At 34.6% G+C, this 27967-nt stretch overlaps 1 protein-coding gene across 2 annotated transcripts; it reads left to right on the top strand.

Moving 5' to 3' along the window:
- The first annotated feature begins 35 nt into the window (after positions 1-35).
- LOC136803343 (calsyntenin-1-like) lies at positions 36-27952 on the top strand. 2 transcript variants are annotated; one of them, XM_067060057.1, is made up of 11 exons: positions 36-95; positions 469-519; positions 10294-10515; positions 12854-13162; positions 14833-15025; positions 16406-16550; positions 19626-19814; positions 20146-20751; positions 24437-24759; positions 25460-25668; positions 26278-27952. In XM_067060057.1, the coding sequence occupies exons 3-11, from the start codon at positions 10413-10415 to the stop codon at positions 26475-26477; spliced, it is 2277 nt and encodes a 758-aa protein (XP_066916158.1). In that variant the 5' UTR covers positions 36-95; positions 469-519; positions 10294-10412; the 3' UTR covers positions 26478-27952. The 2 variants fall into 2 exon arrangements, with proteins under 2 accessions (XP_066916158.1, XP_066916159.1); XM_067060058.1 differs by lacking the exons at positions 36-95; positions 469-519; positions 10294-10515 and adding an exon at positions 12369-12482.
- Positions 27953-27967: the final 15 nt, after the last annotated feature.

The following is a 27967-nucleotide window of genomic DNA, read 5'->3' on the forward strand; positions in this document are numbered from 1 at the left end:
ATTTTCTCCATTAATCGATCGATTAACTCTTTATTTATCTTCTTTTATCATAGCATTGTGGTTCATGGCTTGAGATATGGTGCTTTCGCTCAGTGGTATATTTACTTTTTTTGCCCTGATACTGTCGTTTTGTATAAGATTCCAATTTCCGCAGAATCTTTTCGCTATTTTACCCGGGATAACCGGATGAGATTTGAAAGGGTTTGTTTCTAAAGGTACGGAAAATCTTGTGTTTACTCGCGAAACTGCCTAATTTTACAAAGCTTATTATCAACTCCGAACTTCTGGTCTTTTTCTGCTAGAAAAGTGGCAAAGGAATCTTAGTGCGGAAGTGGGAATCTTATACAAAACGACGGTACTTAGTTTGATTAGAAATGCGAAAATTCGTGCATGATGAATACTTTTTTCCTCTCTTTGGTTTGGAGTATAGTTTTGTTTCTAATATTGTTTTTCTATTGTATTTTTCAGTGTTGTTGAAAACCTTCGTTGAATGCATAGGGATTGCAAAACTTTTTCTTGGTAAGTAAATTTGTTGATTTGAATTTCTTAAGATCAATTGATCAATTAAGATAATGAAAAACAGCTGGGAATGGACCCGGGGTGGGGGTACTTCCCTTACCGACCGATGGGGGTTCGTGCCGCTGAGGTTCAAAAAATAAACCCTACATGTGACTCGTTTTCTGAAAATTTTCCCAAAATTTGCGAACAAACAGACCCTGATTAGACTAAGATTCCAAAATATTTCAAAGATTTTCACCTTTTTCCCAAAGTTGTCTACATTTTCCATTTCCCCAAATTCTAAAGTTTCCAAAGTTATCCTACCAGGGACTGATTTTCGTGTTTTTTTCGACCCTACTTGGGACTCATGGATGTGAAAAAGGTACCCTGACGGCACACCCCCGTTCCCCCTTTTGGACAACTACCCACCCCTGGTGGAATGGAAATCTTGGGCATTTCCAGGACTTCCTAAGTTTTATGTTGACGAGTTTCTGTTTTGGCCACCAGAATAGGAATTAGAATTCTGTGAAATTTAATGATCCAATACCTTATCGTTAGGAAATTCGTCGGTGAAAAATTCCGTCAGCTAATAACTTCGCCATCAATGACTTTTTTGTCATTTTTTTACCAACGATTTTTCTACCGATAAACTATAAAGTTTCTATTTTCATATATTTTTGTTTCTTTTATACGCTGCTTACCCTCTTTTCCGAATATTTCAGTCTTTTTCTTTCCCTTCTTATCCTCCCACAAAAGTTTTTCACTAAAAAATGAACTTATAATTATTGTGACTTTCGTTTTACCTTTTCTTGAGTGAAATACTATTTATTACATGTATGTATGTATTGATAATATTTTAAGCATGGGAAAGAATATATTTTTCGACCAATTATTAAGATACCGATAATTTTGAGTACGATTCTGGGCGATGATATGATAAAGCACTGTTTTCTTTTAACTTTACTTCTTTGGTCATGTAACTTGCTTTTTTCAATCTGATTCAAACACCCTCTCTCACAGACCCGGTAGGATTATTTCAGCCAGTGGGGATATAAATAACGGACTAAAACTCCATGGGGATTGATATTCCCATACGTATTTTTTATGACTGGGGATTTCTATTCATTCGCTTTCAAGTGAGAAAATTCAGTGGGGATGGGAAAAAATTACATAATACTTTGCAGTGAGGATTTGGTTATCTGATTATTTTCAGTGGGGACAAAAATTGGAGGATAATTTTCCACCGGGGACGATGTTTTGGGCAAATTTTTCAGTGGGACGGCGGAGTCCCAGTGGGTCTGTGAGAAGGGGTGTATTGAAGTATTATCCTTGCATTAGCCAAATACTGGTATTTTGAGTTGCCTATGTACTAAAGTAAAGCAGAACATTTTATTTTTCAAGTCTAAATTTAATCTGAGCCTTTCATATTTAGTCTGTTCATTATTCAACTTCAAGTTCTTTTTTGAAGAAATTATAATGAGAATTACTAATAAGTAAGTAATCGATTCAAATTCTTTTTCTATAGAATATTTCGTAAATAGGTCATTGTTAGGGATTTTGATTGAGCAAACTTATGCATGATTTATCATTTCAAAGTCTCATTTACAATTCAGGTTAATAATATCACTCTGAGTGTCAGACTCCTTAAGGAGGGTTTTGAGTCCACCCAATATAATTTAACCTTTTTTGCAATGTTGTGGAGGGACCAAAATGGTTATATTTTTACAGTGGTTATCGCTTTCGAATTGTGGATGTCAGATGTTTGTGAGGATCGGTTCTGAACTTTTCTGATAATAGTTAACCATAATCACCCAGATGGGATGGAGTTTTTATAAGATACTTTAATAATCGGTCATTTGAAGTAATAAAAATGACGCGTTCTTTAGAAAAAGTAACAAAATTGTTTTATTACAGGTTAACGACCAACCAAATCAAATAAGAGCTTGTAAAAACTCCATCTCGTCCCTAATTACACGTTTTTTTTTTATAAGAATACACTTTATGAGAATGTCCATGATGAAAATGGCAAAAAAATTAAGAATTTGGTAAGAATATTGCCATCATAGAATTAAGCAACTGAACCTAAGAATGCCATTTTTAATGCATTTTAACCTGTGGATTGCCAATTTCGATCTTAACCTAAGAATACTGTAAGAATATTTTTCGATGATTTTTGCCAAAAAGTTAAGAATATCCATGATGAAATGAAAAAACACCATTCTTATAAAAAAAAAAGCGTGTATCAACAAGGACAAGGATCATAATGTACCAACGCCTATATACCTGCGCATTGACCTTAAAATGGCATATCAATTTGATGTTGCTCGTCTCATTCTACACGTGCTTGCTGAAGTGATCGAGTTAAAAAAGCGACACTGTTCCCGAATGTATTTTTTCAGTGTGGACTTGAAAGTCGATAGAACAGTTGGACTAAAGGGAAAGTAGTTAATTCGAATCTCGCATTACTCCTCAGTTTCGAAGTTCGTTATCAAACTGAGGTCAATGCGTATATTTCTCACCACTCTGTCTATTAAGTATGATCAATAGTTATAGTTATTATCAGTCAACTGATCCATAATTTTTGTTTTTGGGTTTTAAGTGTCGTCTGATTATAAATTTCGGTGCCCCTTTGCTCTTTTACACCTTAGATATTCCAGTTTTTGGCCAAAAAGAGAGAAAGTACCCCAAAATTTTTGTCCTCGCTTCGCTCGCGTTATTTTTAAAAAGATCAAAATCTTCTAAAATTGCCTCCCCAGTTTGCCCGAATTTTAGTCGATCCATCACGCGATTGTGTGTAGCCAAGGCTCTGCTGATGATCTTTAGGAATAGAGAAAGGAAGGCTGCGTAAATAAATAAACCTCAAAATAGATTCGAAACGATACCTTAAAGTTTCGGTTTCATAAATTGATGTGGAAGTATTTAGTACCGTCTTTATACCACAAGGTCTTTAACATTTAAAGATGGTTTAAATTGTGAAATATCATGCCGGATTTGCGTATTTTGCTGAAAATATGTTCGCCTTTTGTTTTTTTCAATTAAAGATTGGTAAGGCTTGTATTTATGTACAAAAAGGTAAGGACAAATTACAGAAGCAGCCGGCCAAGATAAACTTGTAAGATATTTGTTTTGCTCCACGAAAGATGTGTTTTGAAAATTTCTAGGGTTACTAGACAACAAGATTACATCAATTTTCTCTTTATTATACCCCTGTCTCGACAACAAGAACACGGTAGATGAACTTGATTATACCCCTGTTTCACCAGAACACATCATATTTCCAGCTGATTAATTTTCGAAGATCTGATTAGAACAGATCAAAATTTCTAGCTCAAAGATGCTCTCAGAACACATTGGACAAAAATAGTTTCATTCAGACCATTCAAAATCAACTTTACTTTAGAAAAAAGGAATATTGTTAACCGGGTTAGGACCGCTCCAGAGAGAAATTACGCTCTTACACAATGATAAGAAAAACATTTATGATGCTTTCTCCGCAGTATTAATTTTGGTATTAATTTTCTACACATGCAATAACTAAAAACTGTTTCTTTTCTTCAATACAAGTATATAGTATGCTTTGATTTTTATTCAAAAATTAAATATACGTGTATTGAGTTTGAGTAAAAGAGGTTTCTAGTTTCAAAAAAAAACTAACAGAAAAATAGAAATACCTCAATCAAACTGAGATTTTTTCTTGTTTCAAAATCAAATATTGCAATATGTATTGACTGTAAGTAAGCCTGTATCCTACTTGTAAGCGAAGTGTAATACGAAATTGTTGAACCTCAAAATGATTTGATGGAACTTTAAAGGTTTTGTTTTTAAATGATTATAATAAGAGTGATATCGTTTGCTTACTCATCATTTTCCACAAACTTTTTCACATTTGATTGACACGGATGTGGAGCGAGATTGGTCAGAAAGAGGAAAAGACAAACATTTTTTGCTTATATCAGCATAATCTAACAATAGGGAGACGCTATCCTGATATGAAATATGTGTCTGATATGAAACGGGAACAATTATTATACAGTTGATGTCTTTTTATACTACTCCTGAGCTCTATTCTGTTAGTACGACCATAGAATTCTATGGTACGACTGAATTAGTTTTTTAAAAACTCGTTAGGTCTTTTCGGCTATTCAAACTTCGTATTTTTGTTCTTATTTTTGGGTAAGATTTTTGAATAGCTTCTCGATAAATGATACTCCATTTTCAAATATTTTAGCATCTTTAATTTGCTTGAAATGTATACATCTCAGGCTTAGAGCTTTTCCTAATTAGTCTTATTTTTCGGCACTAATAACCCATTAAGTGCCACTGGCATCACATGAAAACACCAATTCTTTCGGTTGTACCTAGGAGTGCCGTGACCCATGTCGCCCTGTTTTTTACCTCGGCTGAGTAAGTCCAGATTAACATTTCTTCTCATTTGAAATCTTTCTTGAACTTTTTTTTGACATTTGAAGTTACGCGGATTGTTGGTACTTAATCAGTTAGCATCGTTGCCAAATTGTTCCTACACGTTTTTTTTATAAGGAACCTTAACTTTGCTCTGAGCCTGGAGTTCCTTATTTTTACAGATAATTTCAGCCTCAAAGTTCCTTATCGAGTTCCTTATTTATATAGCTGCTAAGTTTGGATAACCATCTCTTACTGTTCCTTAAAACTTGTTTTCTTATTCTCAGCCTGAGCAGTTCCTAAACAATTCCTTATTTTTTGGACCATTTTGAGCCTCGAGTTCCTTATAAACGTGTTCCTTATATAAAAAAAACGTGTATTAAAGAAAGAGAGTGCCTGTTGTATGCATCATTTTGTATTACAGTATAGTGACACATTGGTAGGAGTATCAAATAAAAGTGGAGAGGTCTGTTTTGATTTTTAAGAAACAATCGACTTTCTGATTATGACGATGACGAAAAAATAACATTGGGGAACTTTTCTGTTTGAATTTTAATGTCATCTTGACGATTAACGAACTTTCTTTCATATTATTTTTTCGTGTTTTCTCTCTGACTTTTGTTGTTAGTAGAGTCATTGATAGCGTTTTATTGCATACATAGAGTTATATACTTTTTTCGATAGAATATTGAAACAGTAGTCACGGAAGGATATTTTTTTAAATACTTTGTTTTATAGCCATTCTTCAAAGTTACAACGTTTTCCATTGGATAGCCGGTAATGTAATGAAAGTTTATGATATTGCGGAGTTTAAGTTTGCTGCTCGTACTGGATAAGGATAAAAAAAAAGTAGAAAAGGGTCTTGTAATTTGAACAATTTTAAATTAAATGACGACTGCCTAAGATATTAAAATAGTAGAAGTTTAGCTGTCGAAGAGACTGAAATCTTTCAGCTTTTAACAGATCTTAACGTGTTTTAATCTACATGGGGAGCGCCTTTTTGCTTTTTATTATACCCCTTAAAATGAAAAGAATGAAACAAGGGAGAGTTGAAACCTTTTAGTCACAGCAATTGTTATAGACGATTCTGTTTCATTCAACCGTTACTAAAACTTTTCCATAAAATTGTCTTCCAGTTCGAGAGGGACTTTATATGATACCATAAATAGGGCTTTCTCAATCCAGGCAAAACTCTTTGCCTAATTTCTCTCCCTGATTTCCATTTTATAAAACAGAAACAGACCAACGAGATGAGCTGGAGTTTTTATAAGATACTTAACTAATTGGACACATGAAATAATGGAAATGACGCGTCCTTTAAAAAAAGTAACAAGATTGTTTTTATAACATGTTAAGGGCCAAGCAAATCAAATAAGAACTCCAGCTTGTCCCAGACCAACACTCTGAGAAGGTACAAAAGTAACTTCAACTTGTTAGACAGTCAGTCTCAAGTCCGTTTGGTGTTGTCTCCACATTCGTACGCATCTGTTTTGCCGGTATCCCGGGAAAAGCAGCGGAAAAATGCCGGAAATGAGCGAGGAATGTTTCCCCGGGAATGAGAAAGTTTATCCATTTTAAGGTAATTTGCTTTTCATCTTTCATGATAAGCTCATATAAAGATTATCAGTGTCATAAAGAAATGGGGGAATTACCACATTATGATAAGTGAGTAGTAGCATTTTGTCAGTACGCGTTTTTTATGAGAACAAACTATATAAGAACAGAAGGCTTAGATGGCTAAAACATTAAGACCATTGTTAAGAGCACCTTTAAGCCTTTATGGACTCTAAAACATCTAATTTCTTAAGAAATCGCACAAAGTGGTGAAATTAAGAACATTTTTAGGCTTTTAATCTCTTAAAAGTTAAGAACATCCGAAGGCTTCAAAACATTTCGATCTTCTTATAAAAAACCGTGTAAACTCTGATGACAAAGTCTTGTGAGTAGAGACAAAGATAGAGACATCAAGAAGCTTTCTTTAATAAGATTTTAGCGAAAGTCTTTTAAACTGACAATGCTTGGGATTGACTGATAGTTCTGGTGTTTATGAAATATTTGAATTGGCGGTTTAGATTAACTTTTTTGAAATATAAACCGTCGTGCTTGTTTTTATCTTGTTAGTGTCAAAATGGAAGAGTTGTTTTTATTTTATGAAGTTTGTGGTTGACTGGGTTGTTGATTTTATAAGGTTCTTCTCACGTTGACTCTTCTGTATGTCAGACTATGGTCTTCATCTATCCGGCATCTATTTCTCAACTTTCTTTAAATTCACTTACATACCGGTTTTCTCTACGCTAAATTTGTATTTTTTTCGATTGTCAATTGTAAGATTATCTGTTTGTCGGTTTTAGTTTTTTTTTTTTGGTTTTTTAAATTTGTCGTTTTTGTTCATTTTTAGTTTTGTCGCTGTGTGGATTTGTCGCTTTACCAGTTTTGTCCTTGTCAAGTTTCGTTGGTGATATGATTTCTTTCTTGGTTTGAATGTTTTTGGCTTTTAGCTTATAGGGATAATCTAATGGTTTGAGATTTTTTGCCTGAAGAAACCCTCTTTGGTTTTGAGTAAAATCGCCATGTATTTTTGTCTAACTATTATTCTAAAGTCGAGATATCACTTTTTCAGAAATTAGATGGAATGACAGAATAAGTTGCTTTTGAGGAAAATTGGACCTCGTTTTGAGGAAGAGAACTTCCTACTGAAAGTTCTCTATCGATATCGATTAACTCCACTTATAAAGATTGTTTTTTTCAAGATCGGTCATTAGCACCAATCAAGATGTTTTGCATTTTACAATAGCAGAAAAATGGATTCTGCGATTAGACAAAAATCTAGAACCATTTGAGCTAATAATTCATAATATTTTTCTTGTAACTTATTCACACGCTCGCCATGGAAACATGGGTATTATCATTATCAGTATTAACAACAATGATAACTTCAGCTCTTTCGTTGGCAATGTCCCCATTTCATACAATTTAACGAGTAATAGAGAATATGCATTGTTAGCTCAGTAATAGTGATTCGCGTTTTGATAATATATGATACTATATGACACACTCTAAGAATTTCCACTTGTTGACAGTTCCTGTCATCCCTCTTAGCGTTATACATATATCGTATTAATTGTAAATTAGGATCTTTTCTCGTTACTTTATTGCCGTTTTACTTCACGTATCATATTACAATATTGGACAGTAATATGACAAAAACATAATATATGATGTTACACAGAATTATCAACAAACGTGTGTCGAAATACCTTGCATTTTTTTTATTGGAGATAGAAATCAAAATATTTTCGAGATTAAAAGTTTTGTTTTCTTTTCGGCACTTTAGTTAGTTTTTTTTCCCGTTGTACTGTATTCGTTTCAAAAGTTTTTTTTTTTGTTAACTTTGAGTATTTTTTGTTCAAAAATTGCCGAAACTGTGGTGCTTTATATATCCATTTGACTGACAAACTGAAATAGGATTTTAAATTTATTTGTAAAATTGTTTTTCTCAACTACTGGCAGACCCCTATCGAGAACGGCTCGTGGATTTCTCTGCAGTAAAGTTATTTTCTTTATTGACAGCACTTAGAAACTGGTCGATTAAAACTGTGTAAGAAAAAATCATGTATTGCTTTCCGTCAAACAGTATATAATTGGATCAAAAGCCTATTGTTTCACGTAATTACCATTGTGTAAAATGACGCGCACCAAATTACAATTATCCCTTTCTCCGTGTTAATTAAAACTGAAAACGTTGAGTGAAAACGCATTGAAAGCATGCTTCTGTTGTTGTATATTAAGCTAGGTTTCATTCCTCTTGTTGTTTTTTTGGATTCCAGTTTTGGTTAGATTTTTGGTTTTTGTTGAAATATATTTTTAAAATGGTTTTCTCTTTTTTTTCTTACTAACCTTTCCTTTGGTTGTCCTTTTTTTGTCGTTCATCTTTCTCTTGGAATGTTATTTTGAATCGAATCTTTTGGACGCCATTTTTACACATGTTTATCGAGATTGTTTTTATTTTATTGGTTTTAATTTATGACTAAATTTATTAAAGTATCTTTTTAGTTGTATGGACTTGAATTGGCGTCTATCATTAGCGATTTTTCATCGAGATTCAAATGTGGATACAGTGTTGTACCCAAATACAGTGCTGTAAATGACTGTAATCTCTGCTATATACACATCCTCTTCTCACATACCCACTGGAAAAATTGTTGAAAATATCGTCCCGGTGGAAAATTATCCTCCAATTTTTGTCCGAACTGAGAATAATCAAATAAACCAATCCTCACTTGAAAACAAACGAATTGAAATCCCCAGCCCTAAAACAAATGGGAATATCAATCTCCATCGAGTTTTGGTCCGTTATTTTTACCTCCAGCAGCTGAAAAAAATCTTACGGGGTCTGTGAGAAGGGGGTGTATATACTCGATACTATCTCATGCTAGCGTCCATTTATAACAGACTTTTTAGTGTGGATTGGTACAGACTGGTTTCCATTTTATTTCTCTTGTTTGTGTTTGTGTTTCTTGTTGGCTTTATTCTCCAGTCACGACACTCTCAAACCCCATGGTACTTGTTTTGCATTTACGTATAAGAACATACGGCTTCACTGGCCAAAATGTTAAGAACAAGTTGAATCAAGGCTTTGTGGAATCAAAAACACCCAAATTTCTTAGTAAAATTGACAAAAATGGCGAAAATAAGAACATGTTAAGAACATCTTTAGGCTTAAAGCTCAAAAAGTTAAAAACATCCAAAGGGTTCAAAAATTTTGGATGTTCTTTTAAAAAAACGTGTATTTGAGCTCAAAGTACTGCTTTCCAATTTTGTTTTCTAAATCGTTAATGTCTTGGTTTCTGAAATCTTCTATCCTTTAGAACTCATAAATGTTTAATTTTCAGGAATTTTGTTTTCGTGTTTACCTTAAAAACATTGTGTTTGTTTGGTTTACGGATAAGGATTAAATTTATTTGTTTCTTATTCAAACAGTAGTGTTAACTGAAAAAAAAAAAAAGAATTTCTAGAAGTTTGTTTGTGATACAAATATAAGGTATTTCAATGTTTTTCTTCCTTTCTAAATACCACCAGTGCCAGCCAATAAGGGGTTGGGTTGGGTTCATGGCGTACTAAATTGTGTTGGATTGGCGTTTACAAGGGTTGAATGGCGTCAAATTTACGAAGTCATTGCATTGGCATACCTGCAGATACTGACATTAGACGTCATGTGTTCCTGGTTAGTTCTTCCCAATATGGCGGCCTTATCCCTTGTAGGCTAGTAAGGATTAGTAGGTGTTTTAGAAACTGCAATGTTATAAAGCTGGACTAGTGATTATGCTCCTAAAATTGAATAATTCCCAATATCCAAAACGTAAGATATTGAATTTATTTTTCTTTCCTTTTCAGTTCGGTTAGCAGCTTATCGAAAAATTGAAAAAAAAATCAACAAAAAAATTGTAGAAGAGCACCTTCAACGTTATCTATCACCAGACAAATTTGCCCATTGCTTGTTTTATTGATTTGAAATGTTGATCAACATGTTGAGAATTTTGATGTCAACAAGTTTCTTATGGTCTTGGTTATTAGTATTCCCTGTCTCTGTTGGAATGCAATGGAATAATGATAAAGGTCAGTATTAATCAAATTTTATACAATTGACTCTCGCTAATTCGAACTCAAACGGGGAATCTTATTTGTTCGAATTGCAGAGGGATTTGAATTATAGTAAACATTTTAACATCGCTACATAAATGTTTTTTTACGGTTACAGACATTTTGACGTCGTGGTAATTTATATCCAGTGTTAGAAAAAGCTTTGGCATATACTGGACCATCATGCAGGTTGTATTAGCAATCTGAAAAATAAATATTTCTCTATACTGAATGTTTTGAAATTATTTTCGTCCTCCCTCTTCTATTTTTTTATTGCGAAAGTATAGTTATTTTTGCAAGGAAGAATAGTCGTTATTTGGTTAAACGGTAATAAACGGCTGGCTTTTAGTCTTTTTATTTACTGTCCCTTCTCGATAGTTTTGAGAAACACAACCTGCTGCGAAACACACCCTATCTTCCATATGGAGCATTAAACGATTCACAATAGAATTTAGTAAACCAACTTCGAAAACCCTAGGACCTTACGGACTCTTTAGAGAGTTTGATGCTAGACTTTAGTTGCAAAAGAAACTATTGTGAGAAAATTTTTCTTTCAATGAGACTTTTGGGTGATCTAAATGAGATAAAGTCGATATTTTTTACGTGGATAGTTCACTAAACTAGGACTTTACGACAGTAAGCTGGCCCAAGTGTTTATAAACTGAACGTAGCATTTAGAAGGAGCGGTTATTCGAACCCCCGGTTTGTAGCGCTGACGCCTTAGATTACTTGGCCATCGCTCGTGAGGTAGGTCAGTGTCACGTAACCTCAATCCCCTTACCAGCGCTGCAAGTACTAAACTCTTCAAGGATAGCCTTGCTATGGATGGATAATCACACCATAGAATATCTATACAGATAATACGTCATTCAACCTGGACTGGGTTCTAGTTTACCCTTTTCCTAAACAGACCTGAAATCTACGGAAATTTCAAAATTCATTGCTGTAGGCCATGTTCAAACATTACGGTTTCGTATCGTTCCGGTATGGTTTCTGTTACGGATCGAGAGTGTTCATATTTGTTCCGGAACGTTTCGGAGCAAGAAAACGGAGCAGTTCCATTCCGATGAAAATAGTGGAGCGAAGCCGTTTCGATCTGTTTTACTTTGTAACGTCTTCTTTTTTGACGTTTCGAATTTTGACGTTCACACTAGTTTTGGAACTGTTTCTTTTCTGAACGATACGGAACAGTAACGTCTGAACATGGTCGTAGACTACGCACTACGCTGTGTTATACGTAAAATGCACTTTCTTGCAGTAGGGTTGATATTAAGAAGAAACTGAACTTTCCTATTTCTAAACATATATATTAGTCACCATCTAAAAATTACGGACGACAAAAGCGCGTTTCTAAACATAACCATTTTTAGGGTTCAAAACGCAGATGAAATATATGATTTATTCATTTATAAAACTTTTTGGTCATATCAAAGACGCTTAGTACTATGAAACTTATGGTTTTTAGCGAGGGAACAGTTTTAAGTTCCCCTTTAGTCATACTGTTCTTATCCAAAAAGTTATGTCACCTATTTTGGCAGTTTGCGTATCAAACAGGCTCAAATTAAAAAGGCCAAATCTATAAGCGAGCGAACTCATTACTATTAATACATATAATACAATAATATTATCGAAATACTAATATTTTATAGATTTATTTATTTCCTGCAATATAGATATACTGTTCTTATAGCTAGCTTTCATCCTATGAAGAAACAAAGAAAACTTTATAAATTTTTAATTCAAATATTTTTAAGAAGAAGAGAAAGAAAGGAAGGGAGGTGTGAAAGAAATTGAAAGATGAAAGTGAAAAATAAAGCCATGAAAAACTTAGATCAAGTTCGGAAGCGAGAGAGTGAAGAGTGAAATTCGTAGAGTTTTTTTGAAAATTTTGAAAATGGAAATTTATTTCTTTGCTTGCTACTTTATATTTTTGCTTACCACAGGTACCTAATTTAGTTTTTAGAGCATTACAGTGTAAAAATCAATTTGAATAATTTTGGTGCAGTCAGGTGTTTCTCAAAGGCTAAAAGCCAGATCACTCAATGAAAATGCAGTACTTGAATTTAGGTCCATATGAGTAATTTTGTATGGCCTTCAAAACTCTTCTTAGTTTGAATGTGTGAATGAACTCTACTAGGAATCTTTTGATTTTATTAGGCCTTTTCTACCAATATTAGAATGAAAACTTACAATTTCACAACAAATGACCTTTATGACCAGAGGACATTCATTTGTTCAGATCTTTATAATATTCCATAGATTTATGGGAGATTTTATCAACTAACGATTTTATTTTATCAATTTCATTTTTCAGTTCATGGTCATTCAAAGCTCGGATCATTGGTCCCCAAAATCAACGACATAACATTAACAGGATGTCAAACAAATCTCCAAAAGTCCATCCCCTTTCCATCAACTATCCATGGTCAACCTACCAAAGATTTGAAAATCTCAACAGAAATCATCGAATCCTTAGATGTGAAACCATGCGGTAGAGAGACGTATAATCAAGTTCGAAATTATGAGGAATGTGGCCTGGAAACGAATCTAGCTTTGTTACCAGTCTTCAAAATGGGAGAAGATCATCATGTGAAGCATATACAGAAGAAAGTCACACCACGAGGTTAGTCTCGTTATTTTTTGAAGAATTATTTGCAGGATTGCTCGAATGAAAATATTTATAATGCTGATGAGGTTTAACCGTTAGGTTGGGGGGATAAGAATTCATAAAAATGTCTCACTAACGTTAACCTCCTATCAAAAGGGCCTCTCATTCATATATAACTAGGAAAATTTTCGTCTCATTGCGAATTATTTTTCCGTCATTATAGTACATAGTACTGTGTATGGTTTTGAGGTTTACGGTAACTTCTCATATGTTTTATCGATATAAGTGGTTTAAAGTTAGTGACAAAGCTTAATAATTTCAAGCTTAGTCTGTTTAAAAAAAAACATTAATGTTTGAGAAAATTTAGTTATATCAATGTTGGTTTTCTAATGATTTGTCATAAAAAATTTACGTGATTTCACAAAAAACTATTTTTCTTTCTCGCAAGATTATTATCAGTTTTTAAGTTTAATACGTTGATTTATAACTTAGAGTCTATTGAAAGATTTATATTCAATATTGGTCAGTTTTGTGGTAAGGCATATCCCCTTGTCACACGCACGATGTTCTTAAACCTTACGTAAGCTACCTTATTGAGGAAAAAATGTCAAAGTTTTATTTAGTCGGGTTTTTTTTTCGTTGGGGAAAAATTTCGTCACCTAGAGGCATTTTCTTCACTTTCCCCCGACGAAATTTACAATTTAGTCACTTTCATTCACCCAATTAAATTGTCCAAATGAAATGGTTTCCTTCACTAGCTTGAAAATAGATCTTGTAATTCAACGTTTAAAGCACTAATTTCGGTTAATAAAGGTGTAAAAAATTTAGATTTTAATTTTGGATGGGGTTTAAAAAATTGGGTAAAAGTTTTGGTTTGGGATAAAAAAATCGGGTAAAAGTTTTGGTCGAATGATAAAACATCGGGGAAAAATTCGTCGGGGGAAAATTTCGTCACCCCCTCAAAACTTTCGTCTCTTTCCCCCGAAATTTTTTTCCCCGATAAGGTATAAAAATAAAATAAAGTAAATCACACACATACACCTGTAGGAGGGTCCATTTTTTGACTAACTTTGTTCAAAATCAAAATGCATTCCTTTTAAGTGCGTAAACTCTTTACTGTCACATAGAAACCATGCCGGCATAAATTAGATTATTTTCCTTGAGAGTGGTTTCTATATGGTAACAAAAAAGAGTGAACAATTAAAGCGAATAGACTATAGTTAAACTTCTCATTTTTCAACACAGTCCGATGATTAACTTACACATCAGGAGGATGAAAATCGTGGCTAGGAAAATAATTTACCCGATAGATTTCCAGTCACGGAAAATTCCTTCAACTTTCCTCAACATCCACAATACTTTGAAAGTACAAGTTACAGCCTCTAGAAGGAGGCTCGTTGGAGTTTACAAGCCCTGTTGCTATTTTTTGTTCACTCCAACGGGCAACCTTCCAAGACCTATAACTTTATATGCAATAATATGCTATGTGAAAAATCATCGTATATCTGAAATCATAGGAGTCTGCAAAGTACCTCTGTATCAAAAAGGCAAAACAAAAGCTTCTCTTTTTGACGTAAAAAAGTGACGTCAAACCCCCGGATTTCAACGCATGACACAAAACGCAACGTCGATTCTGCGCCATGTTATAAGCAGCACCTTATATTCAACGCTTTTTTTATTTTCAGGAAGTCTTGATTATGTGTTTGACGGTGGCACAGCAAGTCGATATCCTGCTAAAGATCTTCCCAAAACATGGTATTCATCTTACTCCGTATCTGGTTGGATTCAAGTGCAAAATCACCGGGACCGACAATATGTTGTTTCATGGTCTAAAGGTGATACTGAACACAGGCAGAATATGGGATTCTACGTGAGAAGGTATGTCGCCAGGATTTGTTAACATTTATAGAAATTTTCTTCCGGCACGCTAAAGCTATGAATATTTGCAGAATTTTCAAGGAATCGGTCAATCTCAAGGCCGTTGTGTTTTGTTGCATTTGTCTACGTCTACATTTGTAGAAAGTATTTTTTCCGGTAGGGCCGGGAAAAAACAGCGGAAAGATTGCATAAATGCGCTTGGAATGTTTCCCCGGAAAATTTTAGTCATCCTACGTATTAAACATAGTCTGGTAGTTGGCGTGTCTCCCTAAACCAACTTATAACTGTAGTCTCGGATTAAACGAATTTTTTTTAACATTACGTATATTGACCTGGTCGGAAAGAAACCTTTTTATAATGCTCGCATAGTGAATAAGGATAAAGTTGTCAATAACATTGGTTTGAGCTACATAGCAACTGAGCAGGGTGTGACAATAAAGATCTTTTAAAGGTAGATTACAGCTAAACTTTTGGATTTTTGTTTCCTAACCAAAAATCAAGGATAAAATCTCCTTGTTTTGAAATATGTGTATAAAAATATTCGTCCCTATTTTGTAAACTAGAGGCTTGGAAAATTATGAAATAAGAGTTCTTGTTTTGTGAAAATATTGATGCAATTGATAAGGATTCAGATTCGATTCTTATATGACGAAAAAACTTTTCAAAGTCACGTTTTAACCTTTCTTTCGCGCCTCATTGATATAGGCGTGTTTGGAAAATTATGAAATAAGAGTTCTTGTTTTGTGAAAATATTGATGCCATTGATAAGGATTCAGATTCGATTCTTATATGACGAAAAAACTTTTCAAAGTCACGTTTTAACCTTTCTTTCGCGCCTCATTGATATAGGCGTGGTAGAATAAAGGAGTGAAAGTACCTCTACACTACCCTAGTTAACTAAGCTCGTATTCACAAGGCTAGGCCGCACGGCTAATGACAATATAGCGTTTTCGGCGCTTTAAAGATTTTTTATATATTTACGGATTTTAAGTTATTCAGCCACAACTTACCATCAGATTTATCCTAGTGGCTGAATCAAACTAGCTTAGATTTCTAAGCTACCTCTGCACTAAATTATGGACAATTTCGAAGTCACGTGCCCACGTCACTTTTGCAGGACTTTAATCCGGTCCATTTGTACCTACACCTGCCTACACAACAACCTATTCGCGGCAATTCTTTTAGAAATTGTTTTAATGATGTTCCTCTTCAGTGGGAGTTTCCCCCTCTTCATTTGTCCTTACTTCTTTCCTGGTTTTGATTTTTCATTATGTCTTGTATGAATTTGAATAGTTTTGTGTCCTTGGCAGGAGCAAGAAATGAGGAAAGTCTGGTATAATTTTATTATTATTATTATTGTTATCTCTTTTTATTTTCTAGATCACACAATGTTTTATCCTTTGGCTTTTCACAAACGTTCAAAGAGAATGGATTTTCATGCCTGGTGAAACGAAAATGGAAGGTTCATGAGAAAGAACTGAAATGGCATTTCTTTACTTTATCTTTCGCCAACTGTGACGTTCAGGTAGGATAATTTTCTGTGATAATCGTGTGAATACCCCTCGTATATTTTGTTATTGGACCTACCCCGGTGGAGGTCCTATAAATTAACCTTTGTCCGTCCGTCCGTTAGTTACCAGCTTTTCTCGAGATTGGCTCATTAGTTTTTTCTGATTTTTTGCACAATGATGCAAAATGGCAATGCCCAAAATGTGACGGAGCCCGATTTTCGAAAAAAAAATTTGGGGGGCAAATTTGGGCCAAAAAACGACTAAAAAACGGGTTTTTTGGACTTTGTGAAAAATTGGATCATTAATTTTTTCTGATTTTTTGCACGAAAGTAGGGTACCATCATAGGTATAAGATGGCTCAAGCAGATTTTTGCAAAAAAATTTTGTTGGCTCAAAAAACGCATGTTTATCTATAAGAATCACTATTAATAAGCATACATCGATGTTCTTAGTCAAATTACTCAATTTTTTTTATGAGATAGATGTTTTTTTCTTCTCAAGAGGGCTTACTTTTGAAGAATTGTGTGTTTAGACAGGAAATTTGGGTTGCTTGGCGTGTGTTTTTATAGAAAAACTGGCCAAATTCGATATTTTTTTATAAGCCATTATCAATTACTTAGGATTGGCTTTTTCTCGAGATTGACTCTTTCATTCTTTATGATTTTTTACACAAAGATGCATAACTGTAAACCCTTGAATGTGACAGAACCCGATTTTCGAAAAAAAATGTTTTTGGGCAAATTTGGGCCAAAAAACGGCTAAAAAACGGGTTTTTTGGACTTTGTGAAAAATTGGATCATTTTTTTTCTGATTTTTTGCACGAAAGTAGGGTACCATCATAGGTATAAGATGGCTCAAGCAGATTTTTTGTAAAAAAAATTTTGTTGGCTCAAAAAACGCATGTTTATCTATAAGAATCACTATTAATAAGCATACATCGATGTTCTTAGTCAAATTACTCAATTTTTTTTATGAGATAGATGTTTTTTCTGCTCAAGAGGGCTTACTTTTGAAGAGTATGTGTGTTTAGACAGGAAATTTGGGTTGCTTGGCGTTTTTTTATAGAAAAACTGGCCAAATTCGATATTTTTTTATAAGCACATTATCAATTACTTAGGTATTGGCTATTCTCGAGATTGGCTCTTTCATTCTTTATGATTTTTTACACAAAGATGCATAACTATAAACCCTTGAATGTGACAGAACCCTATTTTCGAAAAAAAATGTTTTTGGGCAAATTTGGGCCAAAAAACGGCTAAAAAACAGGTTTTTTGGACTTTGTGAAAAATTGGATCATTAATTTTTTCTAATTTTCTGCATAAAAGTAGGGTACCATCATAGGTAAAAGACGGTTTAAGCAGATTTTTGCAAAAAAAAATTGTTGGCTCAAAAAACGCATGTTTATCTATAAGAATCACTATTAATAAGCATACATCAATGTTCTTAGTCAAATTACTCAATTTTTTTATGAGATAGATGTTTTTCTTTTCTCACGAGTGTTTAGACATGAAATTTTGGTTGTTTGGCATGTTTTTATAGAAAAACTGGCCAAATTCGATATTTTTTTATAAGCACATTATCAATTACTTAGGTATTAGATTGATTGGCTCTTTCATTTTCTACGACTTCTTGCATAAAGATGCATAATTATAAACCCTCAAATGTGACGGAGCCCGATTTTTGGAGAAAAAGATTTTGGGGTATATTTCAGCTAAAAAAACGGCCATAAAAGGGTTTTTTGGACTTAGTGAAATATTGGACCATTGTTTTTTTCTGATTTTTTGTATGAAAGTAGATGGCTCAGCAGACTTTTTGTAAAAAATGAATTTTTCAGCTCAAAAAAAGCATCTTTATCAATAAGAATCACTATTAATAAACATACATCAATGTTCTTAGCCAAATTACTCAATTTTTTGGAGATGTTTTTTTGCTCACGAAGTCTTGAATATGAAAGAACATTTCAAGAGCATGAAATTTTGGTTTCTAAACGTTTTTTATAAGAAACAAACGACTAATTTTAATAGATCGTCACTATTTGTGTTCTGAATGATTGTTTAATGGTCACGTCACGTAGATATCAATTATAAACGTGTTAAATGCATAATCCAGGTAGGTCCATCAAAGTACCACTTGTTGATCTCTAGAGCATAGGTGTCTGTAGGACCCGGGGGGGGGTACTTGGGCAAAAAAAGGTAGGGGGTACCTTCAGCGGCACACCCCTGTCGATCGGCAAGGGCTGTAGGACCATGAAAACCCGAAAAGCTTGAAAATGTATACTGCAATAAAGATTCCTTCTTAAAGGTCTAAAGTTGTAGGTAGATTAATTATGCCCAGTATCGTCCTAAGATTTTAATGCCAACCTAAAGTGGTACATTGACTAATTGCTGAAATATTTTCAGCTCGTTTTATTTTAAGAGTGCAATTTTGCATTAATTTAAAAGTCATTAGAAATTGGTATACGTGGTTAGTTAGTGGGTTACAAAAAAAATGATCTATTTCTTTTCTTACGAAAGTCGTTAATTTTGTAGTTATTGTGTACAATTTAATTCATTAGGCAAATACTTTCCTACATTACAAATCCATGTATCCCTTCTGACGTCCTCGGAGTATCTTTACAAAGATAAGATATATAAACATGGTCCTACTTTAGGCTTCTTTTTCAACGAAAAAAAAACAAGTTTAAACACACCCAATCCATTTCTTTTAGCAAAAAAAAAAAGTTGTCCAGGGGGAGCAGTCTGTAGGGGGGGGTTCACGGTTGGCGGAGGAGTGGAATCGACCTTTTTTCGAGCGGAGTGGCAGAATTCGATGGAACTTTCCACGGAATTTCGGAAATTGAATCCTCTGTCGGAGAGTGGAAATTGGCACAATTTCGAAACGATAAAAAACGGAATTCAGCAAAAGAATTTCATTCTATTTTTGACGAAAATTGGTAATAATATATAACCCTTGAAACCCCGACCTCTGTAGGACCGTGCTGGATGGAGATGTTTATATTTTGAAAAATCTTGTCTTGTATCGGTCTGAATTCGCGAATAAGTGTTTAGATTTGTCCAGATAATTTATGATTTCTTTATTTTTATCTCCAGTTTACTTTGGATGGCACCAAACACCCGCCGACATCCTCTAAATCACATCTACATGCACCAGATCGCCATATCCAACCTAAATTCGTCATCGGTGCTCGATGGGTTGGTAACAGCATCAAATATGATGATTATTTCCATGGTCAAATCAGTGGACTCATCTTAAGCACCAACACCAAACTCGATTCTGAGGTATGTAGGGAAAAACAAGACTATTATTAGTATTTCCCAGTAAATTCGTTTTGCCGGTGAATGACAACTTAACTATGTCGAATTCTGAATTCTAGGCTGGCGATTTCTTAACAAATCTATTCCCATTAATGAGTCGTTGGGCCAGCAAGTGCAATATTTAGACCAGTGAATGGTTATTTTTTATATCTTTTTTTGTAACTTGGGAATTTCGTGTTCGCTAGGCTAAAATGAGAATTTTTCATGTTGTTTTATGATGTGTTGATATAGTTTTTAGATGGTTATAGTCCTTTATGTCTAAGTATCTTGGATGATTTGTTTCATTTTTTTTCAGAAACTGGATTGTTTATTCCGATGCAAAGAACAAGCTTCAGCCAGTCTCAAAACAATATCAAAACAAATTACAAGTAAAACCCAACCAAAGACATTTGAACATAACCAACCAAAGACATTCGAACATAACCAACTCTTAGTCTTCAACTATACCAATAGAAACATTTTTCCAATTCAAAACACATGTAGAATAAAAATCACATTCTCACAACCAAGAGCTGAAACCACTACATCCTCAAATTTTCACCACAAATTCTCTATACAAACATCTAGAGAGCAGCCATCTTTAACAATCACTGGTTGCCAAGACAACCAAGGAATGCGTATCTGCGCAGATGCTGAAATCATATCTAAAGGATGCTTAAAAACTGTAGATTCTCTTACTATAATATCCAATGAACTTTTAGAGAAACATGAAAAATTGACAATTCCAACAGCATATATTCATAGATATAAGTTAACTTTGAAGACGATTGACAAAGGATTGATCGTTTATGGTGTTGCCAGTATTGAAGATTACACTCACATTTTGAAACAAATTAAATTGGTGAATCCATCTTCGACTATTGCCAGTAATATGAACGATATCACGAAGAGATCTTTCAAGGTATGTTTAACAAAGAAAATATTTTGTCATTAACCTTGGAACCAAGTTAATACATCATTGAATACAATCCCAGCTGGCACACAACGTTGTTTCAACGTCAATTTAATGTTCACAACGTCCATTTAACGTTAGATGAACGTTGAAACAACACGTTGAAACAACGTTGCGTGTCAGCTGGGATACTTCTATACACGTTTTTTTTTTTTTTAAGAAACTAGTTTTCCCAAGCAGCCTCAATGTTTCTTAAGAAATCGGCCTTTTGAGCCTTAAATGTTTCTTACATGTTTCTAAACTTTGTCAAGCTTAAAGGACGCATGTCGATAATACAATAGTCTAATTGACTAATATACGGTACTTTCCTATCTTCTATATTGATTTTCTGACTTTCTCAAGTGTTTCTAACTGTTATGTATGTATATTTCTGGAACCTTGATTGGAGGGTTCTTAAAAAAACGCATTAAACTAGTGTATATGTATAAAAGTTGCGAAGCGATCGAGGCGGATCACTCAATTCGCAAGTTGCAAGCAAAAAGATAGAAAGTATTGAATGAGCCCGAAAAGTTCTTTTTTCTAACGTTATAGGGGTCTCACCAAACAAAAATGATTTCTCATTACATGAATAAATATGGAATTTAACGGCCTTGAAATTATTAACACGAAAATTCTCAATTCGTGTTAATTACACCTCAATACTCATGCAAGAAGGTAATAATCGAAGATAATTTTAAAATCGCGTCTTTTGTTCGGGAAAGTTTTTCCACCTAAACCTTAAAAGTAAATTACTTTTTATTTTGGTTTTTATTTTGACTCATTTTACTTCCGGTTTTAAATTCCTCGTGTTCGAAAATCGAACTTTCGAATCTTTCGAATTTCGAATGTTTCAATAAAAACAAACATTCGAATCCCCCTGCTTTTTTATTTGTTAGAATCCCAGGGTAGACAGACTTTCCTCAGTGAATGATTGGTGACTCGATGATAGTATTCATGGCTTCGAAGATTTTTACATGTAAAGCCTGTAAATGTTGATATCAAATCTAGTCTTTATTTTAGAGCATACAATCAAAACAAAAGAATCCTCGGGGCCAAGCACTATCCGGTTTAAACATCAGTCGGTCTATTGAGACAGGGATGTGAAATACTCTTTAACCATACCGAGTTAAAAGTTAGAAATATTGTATTAAGTTACATCATTATTTACATAAAAATTCAAAAGTTTTAGTTCTATAATTATAATAAAACTATTAGTGGTATAAATATAAAGAAAAACCAGAGAAAAAGAACTGAAATTTAAGAAGATTCCTACAATTCCTTCAACCAGGGTTTGCTTCAACAATCAAGCAAAAAAAATCTATAGAAATCTATAGGGTTTTTAATCTTAAATCTACTGGAGACAAATGTTTGACAGTCTTACAATTCAATTGATTTAGGAGCAAACTCTTCACATTGAAATAATCTTATCAGCTGTAGCACAGAAATTTATAACAGTTAAAAGTACATCATAAATATCATGTTTTGATAACTGTCAAGATTTGTTGATGGACACATATTTCGAGATTTTACAAGTCATTTTCATTTCCAGCAATTTCTAAAATCCTTTTTAATACAATCATATATTTCCTCAATAGTTTATCCTGGCCATCAAATGCATATTTATAATCAGCAAGCAACCAGAGCCCACATATTTTCGATCAGCCAAGTCTAGATTTCAAGAACAACGACAAACAATCAGTTCTCTTTTCCACTGAATAGGCCTGAATAAGAGGAGGGATAAATTCTTCCAGATTATCCATAACTTGAATATGTTCGTCCCTTCAAAGCATGCAAAAAGTCCAAGTTTATGTTTTTGCTCACTCTCTTATATTCGCTTCGCAAAAAAGGTTTTTTCACCACGTATGCAGGTCATTTCTCAGCTTTCCTTTTCCATCTTCTTTCTTCTGTTCTTTCTCTTTGCTACAGTTTCAGCTTCTTCTTTTCAACCAGCCTCTTACACCTCTTCAACTTTTTCAAAACATTCAACGTTTCATTTTTATTTCTCACAAAAAAGTAAACATTCGAAATTGGAAAGATTCGAAGGTTCGAAAGTGTCTGTGTTTTCAATGCTCGAGTCAATGCAGCGACTTCTTAAAAGGGAGCACCATGAGAGCAGATAGAGAGTTCGAGTTTTTTGAACGCTTCGACCGCGCGCTGGTTTTCCGAACCAATCAGCTTTCTGATATTCGAACGCTTCGACCGCGCTCTGGTTTTCCGAACCAATCAGCTTTCTGATATGGAGCGGGAGTAAAGAAGCTAAAAATGTACGGGAACGACGGAATATCTTTTATGGAAGTTGCCCTGACTCAGAGATTTTCGGCGCCGTGGAGTGGTTCTTTTTCTCGACGAAGCCATCCTAAATACAATCTACCAAACCGATATTGTAACGCCTCTTACCTGGACAAAAACAACCGGGATCTGAATACTTAATCCATATTTAACAGATGGGAACTAAATTTTCGTTTTCGTCTTGCGCTCCCCTGGGTATATAGAACTTAAAGGTACATGCACACTATAGCAAAACTGCTTCGCTCATGTATATTCGCTTCGCAAAAATGCTATTTTCTCATTCTCAGCCTCAGCATGTTTCTTAGATGTTTCTTAGTTTTTAGGTATTCTGAGCCTCATGTTTCTTAAAAGTGTGTTTCTTAAAAAAAAAAACGTGTAACGCGAATCTTCCGAGCCTCTCATTCTTTTCAGCTCGTTAACCCTTAAAAGCGACTCTCCATAATTGGCCCAGCTAGCTTTAGCGTACTGGGCCTTTCATTAGCATTCTGCCCGGTGTCAGTGTGTAACAATTTACTAGGCGATACGCGTTTTCATATATGGCGTATTCAAGCACAGGCTAATTCAGATTGTGAAGGATTTGATTGGCTGTTAGAACATGATTGACAGAATAAAAAACAATTGAAATCGTCTTTATTGGTTAAAAACATAAAAGGAGAAAATACAATTAACTATTAAAACTATAAGAACATAACAGATGTAGTGTGTTTTAAGAAAAACAATGTAACAAACCGTGACAAACCTTCTTCTCTTTAGGAAGATGTTCTTTTAAAAAAAAGTTGTTTTTACATTTCTCTATCATGTGAACAGTTCAGTTGTTCACGTGTTAGGAAAAAAACATCTCTGTATATAAGATTTAAATATTATGAATTATTACATAATGTTGTAAATAAGAGATAGCCGAATGGTCTAAGGCGTCTATGGTTTGTATTAGCGACTCCAGGTTCAAATCCCCTCTGCTACTCAAGTCTTGTTCAATTCATACTTTTATTCGCTGGGCCTTCATGCCCTCTGGGCTTCTTGTTTGAATATAGTCGCGTTCCTTGCTCGAGTCAGAGAGGAGGATAGACCCGAATACAATTTGAAGATTTCTGAAACTTAAAATACAGGAGTGAGCTAGATGAGCTGGAGTTTTTATAAGATGCTTTATTCATTGGTTATTTGAAATAATAGAAATGATGCGTTCTTTAGAAAAAGTAATAAAATCCTTTGACTAAAAATTCAACGACCAACCGAATCATCGAAAACCTTATAAAAACTCCACCCTGACCCCAAAATACATAGAACCTGCGTTAATTGCGTTGAGTCCAACATTTTTTACTTGAGTAACTAATTGAATAACCAATTCCTCTATTATTATTCTTAACAGATCACAGTTTCGTCATACAATGGTCTAATCCAATCAAAACCATTATCCATTCACATGTTATCTGGTGGCGCCATGGTTGCACCACAACCAACAACAACTACTCACAAGCCACCTGTCAAAAGCAACCACAATCATTATTATATTTTCGGACACCTTTTCATGCCGGATAACGTATTACCGGACACAGGAGCTGGGAAGGAAGTTTATCAGAAGAAATCATCAGATAATTCTGGTTCTATTTTACTTGTTGTGATTGGAAGTATTTTTAGTATCATGTTTCTTGGATCAGCAATCATATTCACAAAGAATCGATTCTCGAAAAGGTACTTTTTTGATATCGGTTTTTTTTCTTGTCATTTTGTAAATTTTTTCAAGTTTTTTTCGCGTTGGTGCAATGCAATATGCTCTATCGTCTATCCCACCAACACAAGAAAAAAAGTGTGTGTCCTATTGTTTCTTTTTTTGTTTCATGGGACAAAAAGTGAGAGAAATACCCAAAAGACACGCTGATTTTGTCCCTGGGACAAAAGTCAGATTTCACTTTTATTGGTAGAAAGAAAAATGGGTTGGAAACACGAGAAAGCGTTTCAGGTTGGTGGGATGGAGCATGTTGCATTGCACCACCGCGAAAAAAAACTTCTCGTGTCCCCAAGCCTTAATCTATAAAAATCTTGCAGCAGATTATTGATTTCATCACTAATTGGTATGGTATTGAAAGAATTTTTTGGAAAATGTTTTGTCTTTCAATAAAGGCGAATGTTTATTTTTGCACTCAATAGATTATTTACATACTAAAGGAACGACAGTAATGTTGAAAAACACCTTACATGTATTGACAAACTTAAGGCCTTATACTTTGGAGGATTTTAAGAAGCCTAAGAAACTTTGAAATGAATACTTTAGGCGTAGTACAAACTTTCGCGAGGTCGAAAATTCGAGAAATCTACGTCATTTACTTTCGCGAATTTTACAAAAAAAATTTTTATATAGATATAGTATATCCACCTCCTTCTTAATTCATAGCACGGCAGCTACCAACAATTACAACACTTTCACAGCTGCAATGAAACCTTCCCTATCCACTACTACTAAATCATCACATCTGAACGAGGCCAGTATTTCTGCTGTGTACTTTATGGACGACAATATGACACCTTCAATAAGAATTAATTCTTCGGATCGTGTTTCCATCAGTAATGACCCACTCAAGGAGATACTCTTGAAGAAAGCAGGTAATGATGATAGATCAATATACAGTGGCTATTTCTAACTTCTGCTATTTCAATTTATTTCTAGTGGCCGTCAAGAAGAAACAAACTCTTATGTGATTAATTGTAGGGGGGTCATTTTGCAATTAAATTTTTAAATCCCCCTATATCACTTTATAATGACCCCCCCCCCATTTCAAGACCTTTTTGCTATGAAATGCCAAAATTTGCCCAAATTCTTCATTTCCCTAGGGATTTTTAGCAAAATCAGGTCAATAGCACCTAATTATGACCCCCCATTTTGTTGATATTTATCTGGACTACCCACCCAATGCTTATCCCTCCCCACAATTAAGCACGCAAGAGTACATTCGAAACCCTCTATAATTCGAAGAAATTAGATTTCCTTTCCTGTTTGAGTTTGAATTTTACCCGAATTCGCGCTCCATTCCAAGGACGACCTCCAACAATGTAGGATGTTGAAAAGCCTTGTGGAATTTCATTAAAATGGGTTTGAGTGCAGAAAGAGTGTGGGAAGTCTGTTTCTGGCTAGAACTAGTTTATTATTAAATGATCACGGGCGATCATGTGAAACTGCATATTAAATTTAGGCTCGTTTACTATCTCTCTCAGGTGCACCAATAGGCGTTTCAATGGATGGTTCATCGATATACAGTGATGAAGAAGAATCGGATTTTGATAATGATTCTATTCGACAATTAGAATGGGATTGTTTGGAAAGGAATTTATCCAATGTTTTAAATGGTGGAGGTGATGATCGATCTTCAACCACTGGTAGCAAACTTGATAAAGATGAAGCTTTCTATTTGTGAGTCTTCCACAATCTGATTGGGCTTTTCCAAAAAAAAGCAGTATACCCCCTGTTGAGGAAGTCCATTTCCGTTCAAAGGGGGGTTAAGGTTTGATATGTGGCGGAATTCCATAGGGAGATACAAAATCTGTCAAAAATAACTGCTTTTTAAATCCTACTAAAATTCAAAATTCCAAAGGGGCTTAAACCTGAAATTGCCTGGAATTCCAGGGAGTTACAGCATTTCCAGCCATAGAGAGATGGACCTCCTCAAAAGGGGGAAAATGGTTTTTTTCTGGAAAAGCCCATTATATTCCGAGCTGATATTCAACGTCAAATGAAGTTCACCTAACGCCCATAACGTCGGTTTAACGTTAGGTCAACGTTGGAACGATATTGTTTACCAGCTTGAATGGAAGTTGGCTTGGTTCGAGTTTCAAGGTTTGAGTGATGTGGAATTTGTCTAACATTCAACAGATATTTCTTTGTCTTGTCCATCTGCCGAGAGATATCATCTACTCTTGTCTCCCGGATAGACGTCCCCCCCGCTAATTGTTAAGAAAAAAAAAATCCAACCCCCCCCCCGCTCTTATTAAGACCCCCCCCCCGCTAATAAAATTCGAATAATTCAATATTTTATTACAGTGTAGATAGACCTTAAACTTGTTAAAATTGTCCTTTTTGTCAGTATTGGTTCTTATTTTACGTGTTCATCTGTTAAAGTTTCTTTTTTGTTGTTGAAATTGATATCAATTTAAAAAAATCTGTCTTCAAATTACCCCCCTCTTATTCCATCCCCCCCGCTTATTAGAATTTAGGAAATTTTCCTACCCCCTGCTTATTCGGACCCCCCCCCCCGTCTATTCGGGAGACAAGAGTATAGTGTTGTGCAGAGGAGGCAACTACCCCCAACCATTTGACACCGAATATTAACAGACTTTTTGTGCTTGCTTCGCTCGTATTATAGGGCGTTAAAAAGCGCCAAAATTCTTAGAATCGAATTTAATTACCTCCCCAGTGAGCTTGCCCAAATTTAGATCAACCCATCACCTCTTGGTACTGGTATACTCGAACTCAAACTCCTAGTGACGTCAGAATAACTGTACTTTTTGTGGGGGCTCTTTTGAATACATTAGTTTGGTTGATTATATGGTGGTTCTCAGACATTTGCGTTGCCGTTGGTTAATATATAGTAAGAAGAGTCTATTTCAGTTAACTTAGTTTTGCTTCAGATGGAAAATTCTCTATTGAAAGCCGATGGAAATATCATCAAGTTAGACCAGTTAGCTTTGTTTTGAACTTTAGTATAATTTAGTACAGTTAAGTTAAGTTGAGATTGTTTATTGCCCAAGCGTTCCTACTACTACTACTACCGAAAAAGCAGGAATGAGTGGGACCTGTTCCCCGATGGGGAGGGCTCATCATTGTCATAGCATCATATAATCATCATATTGAATTCAAAAGGGTTCCAAATAACAGTAGCGTATACAGAAGGGGCGCAAAATTTGCGTA

Source organism: Clytia hemisphaerica, unplaced genomic scaffold, assembly GCF_902728285.1.
Source record: "Clytia hemisphaerica strain Z4C2 unplaced genomic scaffold, Clytia hemisphaerica genome assembly, whole genome shotgun sequence".
Lineage (NCBI taxonomy): Eukaryota > Metazoa > Cnidaria > Hydrozoa > Leptothecata > Clytiidae > Clytia > Clytia hemisphaerica.

Excerpts from the sequence above, each read along its gene's own strand:
- LOC136803343 (XM_067060057.1), top strand. The coding sequence starts at position 10,413 with ATGTTGATCAACATGTTGAGAATTTTGATGTCAACAAGTTTCTTATGG. Across the intron at positions 10,516-12,853 it reads GCAATGGAATAATGATAAAG|TTCATGGTCATTCAAAGCTC; the intron begins GTCAGTATTAAT and ends TTCATTTTTCAG. Across the intron at positions 16,551-19,625 it reads TCGCCAACTGTGACGTTCAG|TTTACTTTGGATGGCACCAA; the intron begins GTAGGATAATTT and ends TTTTATCTCCAG.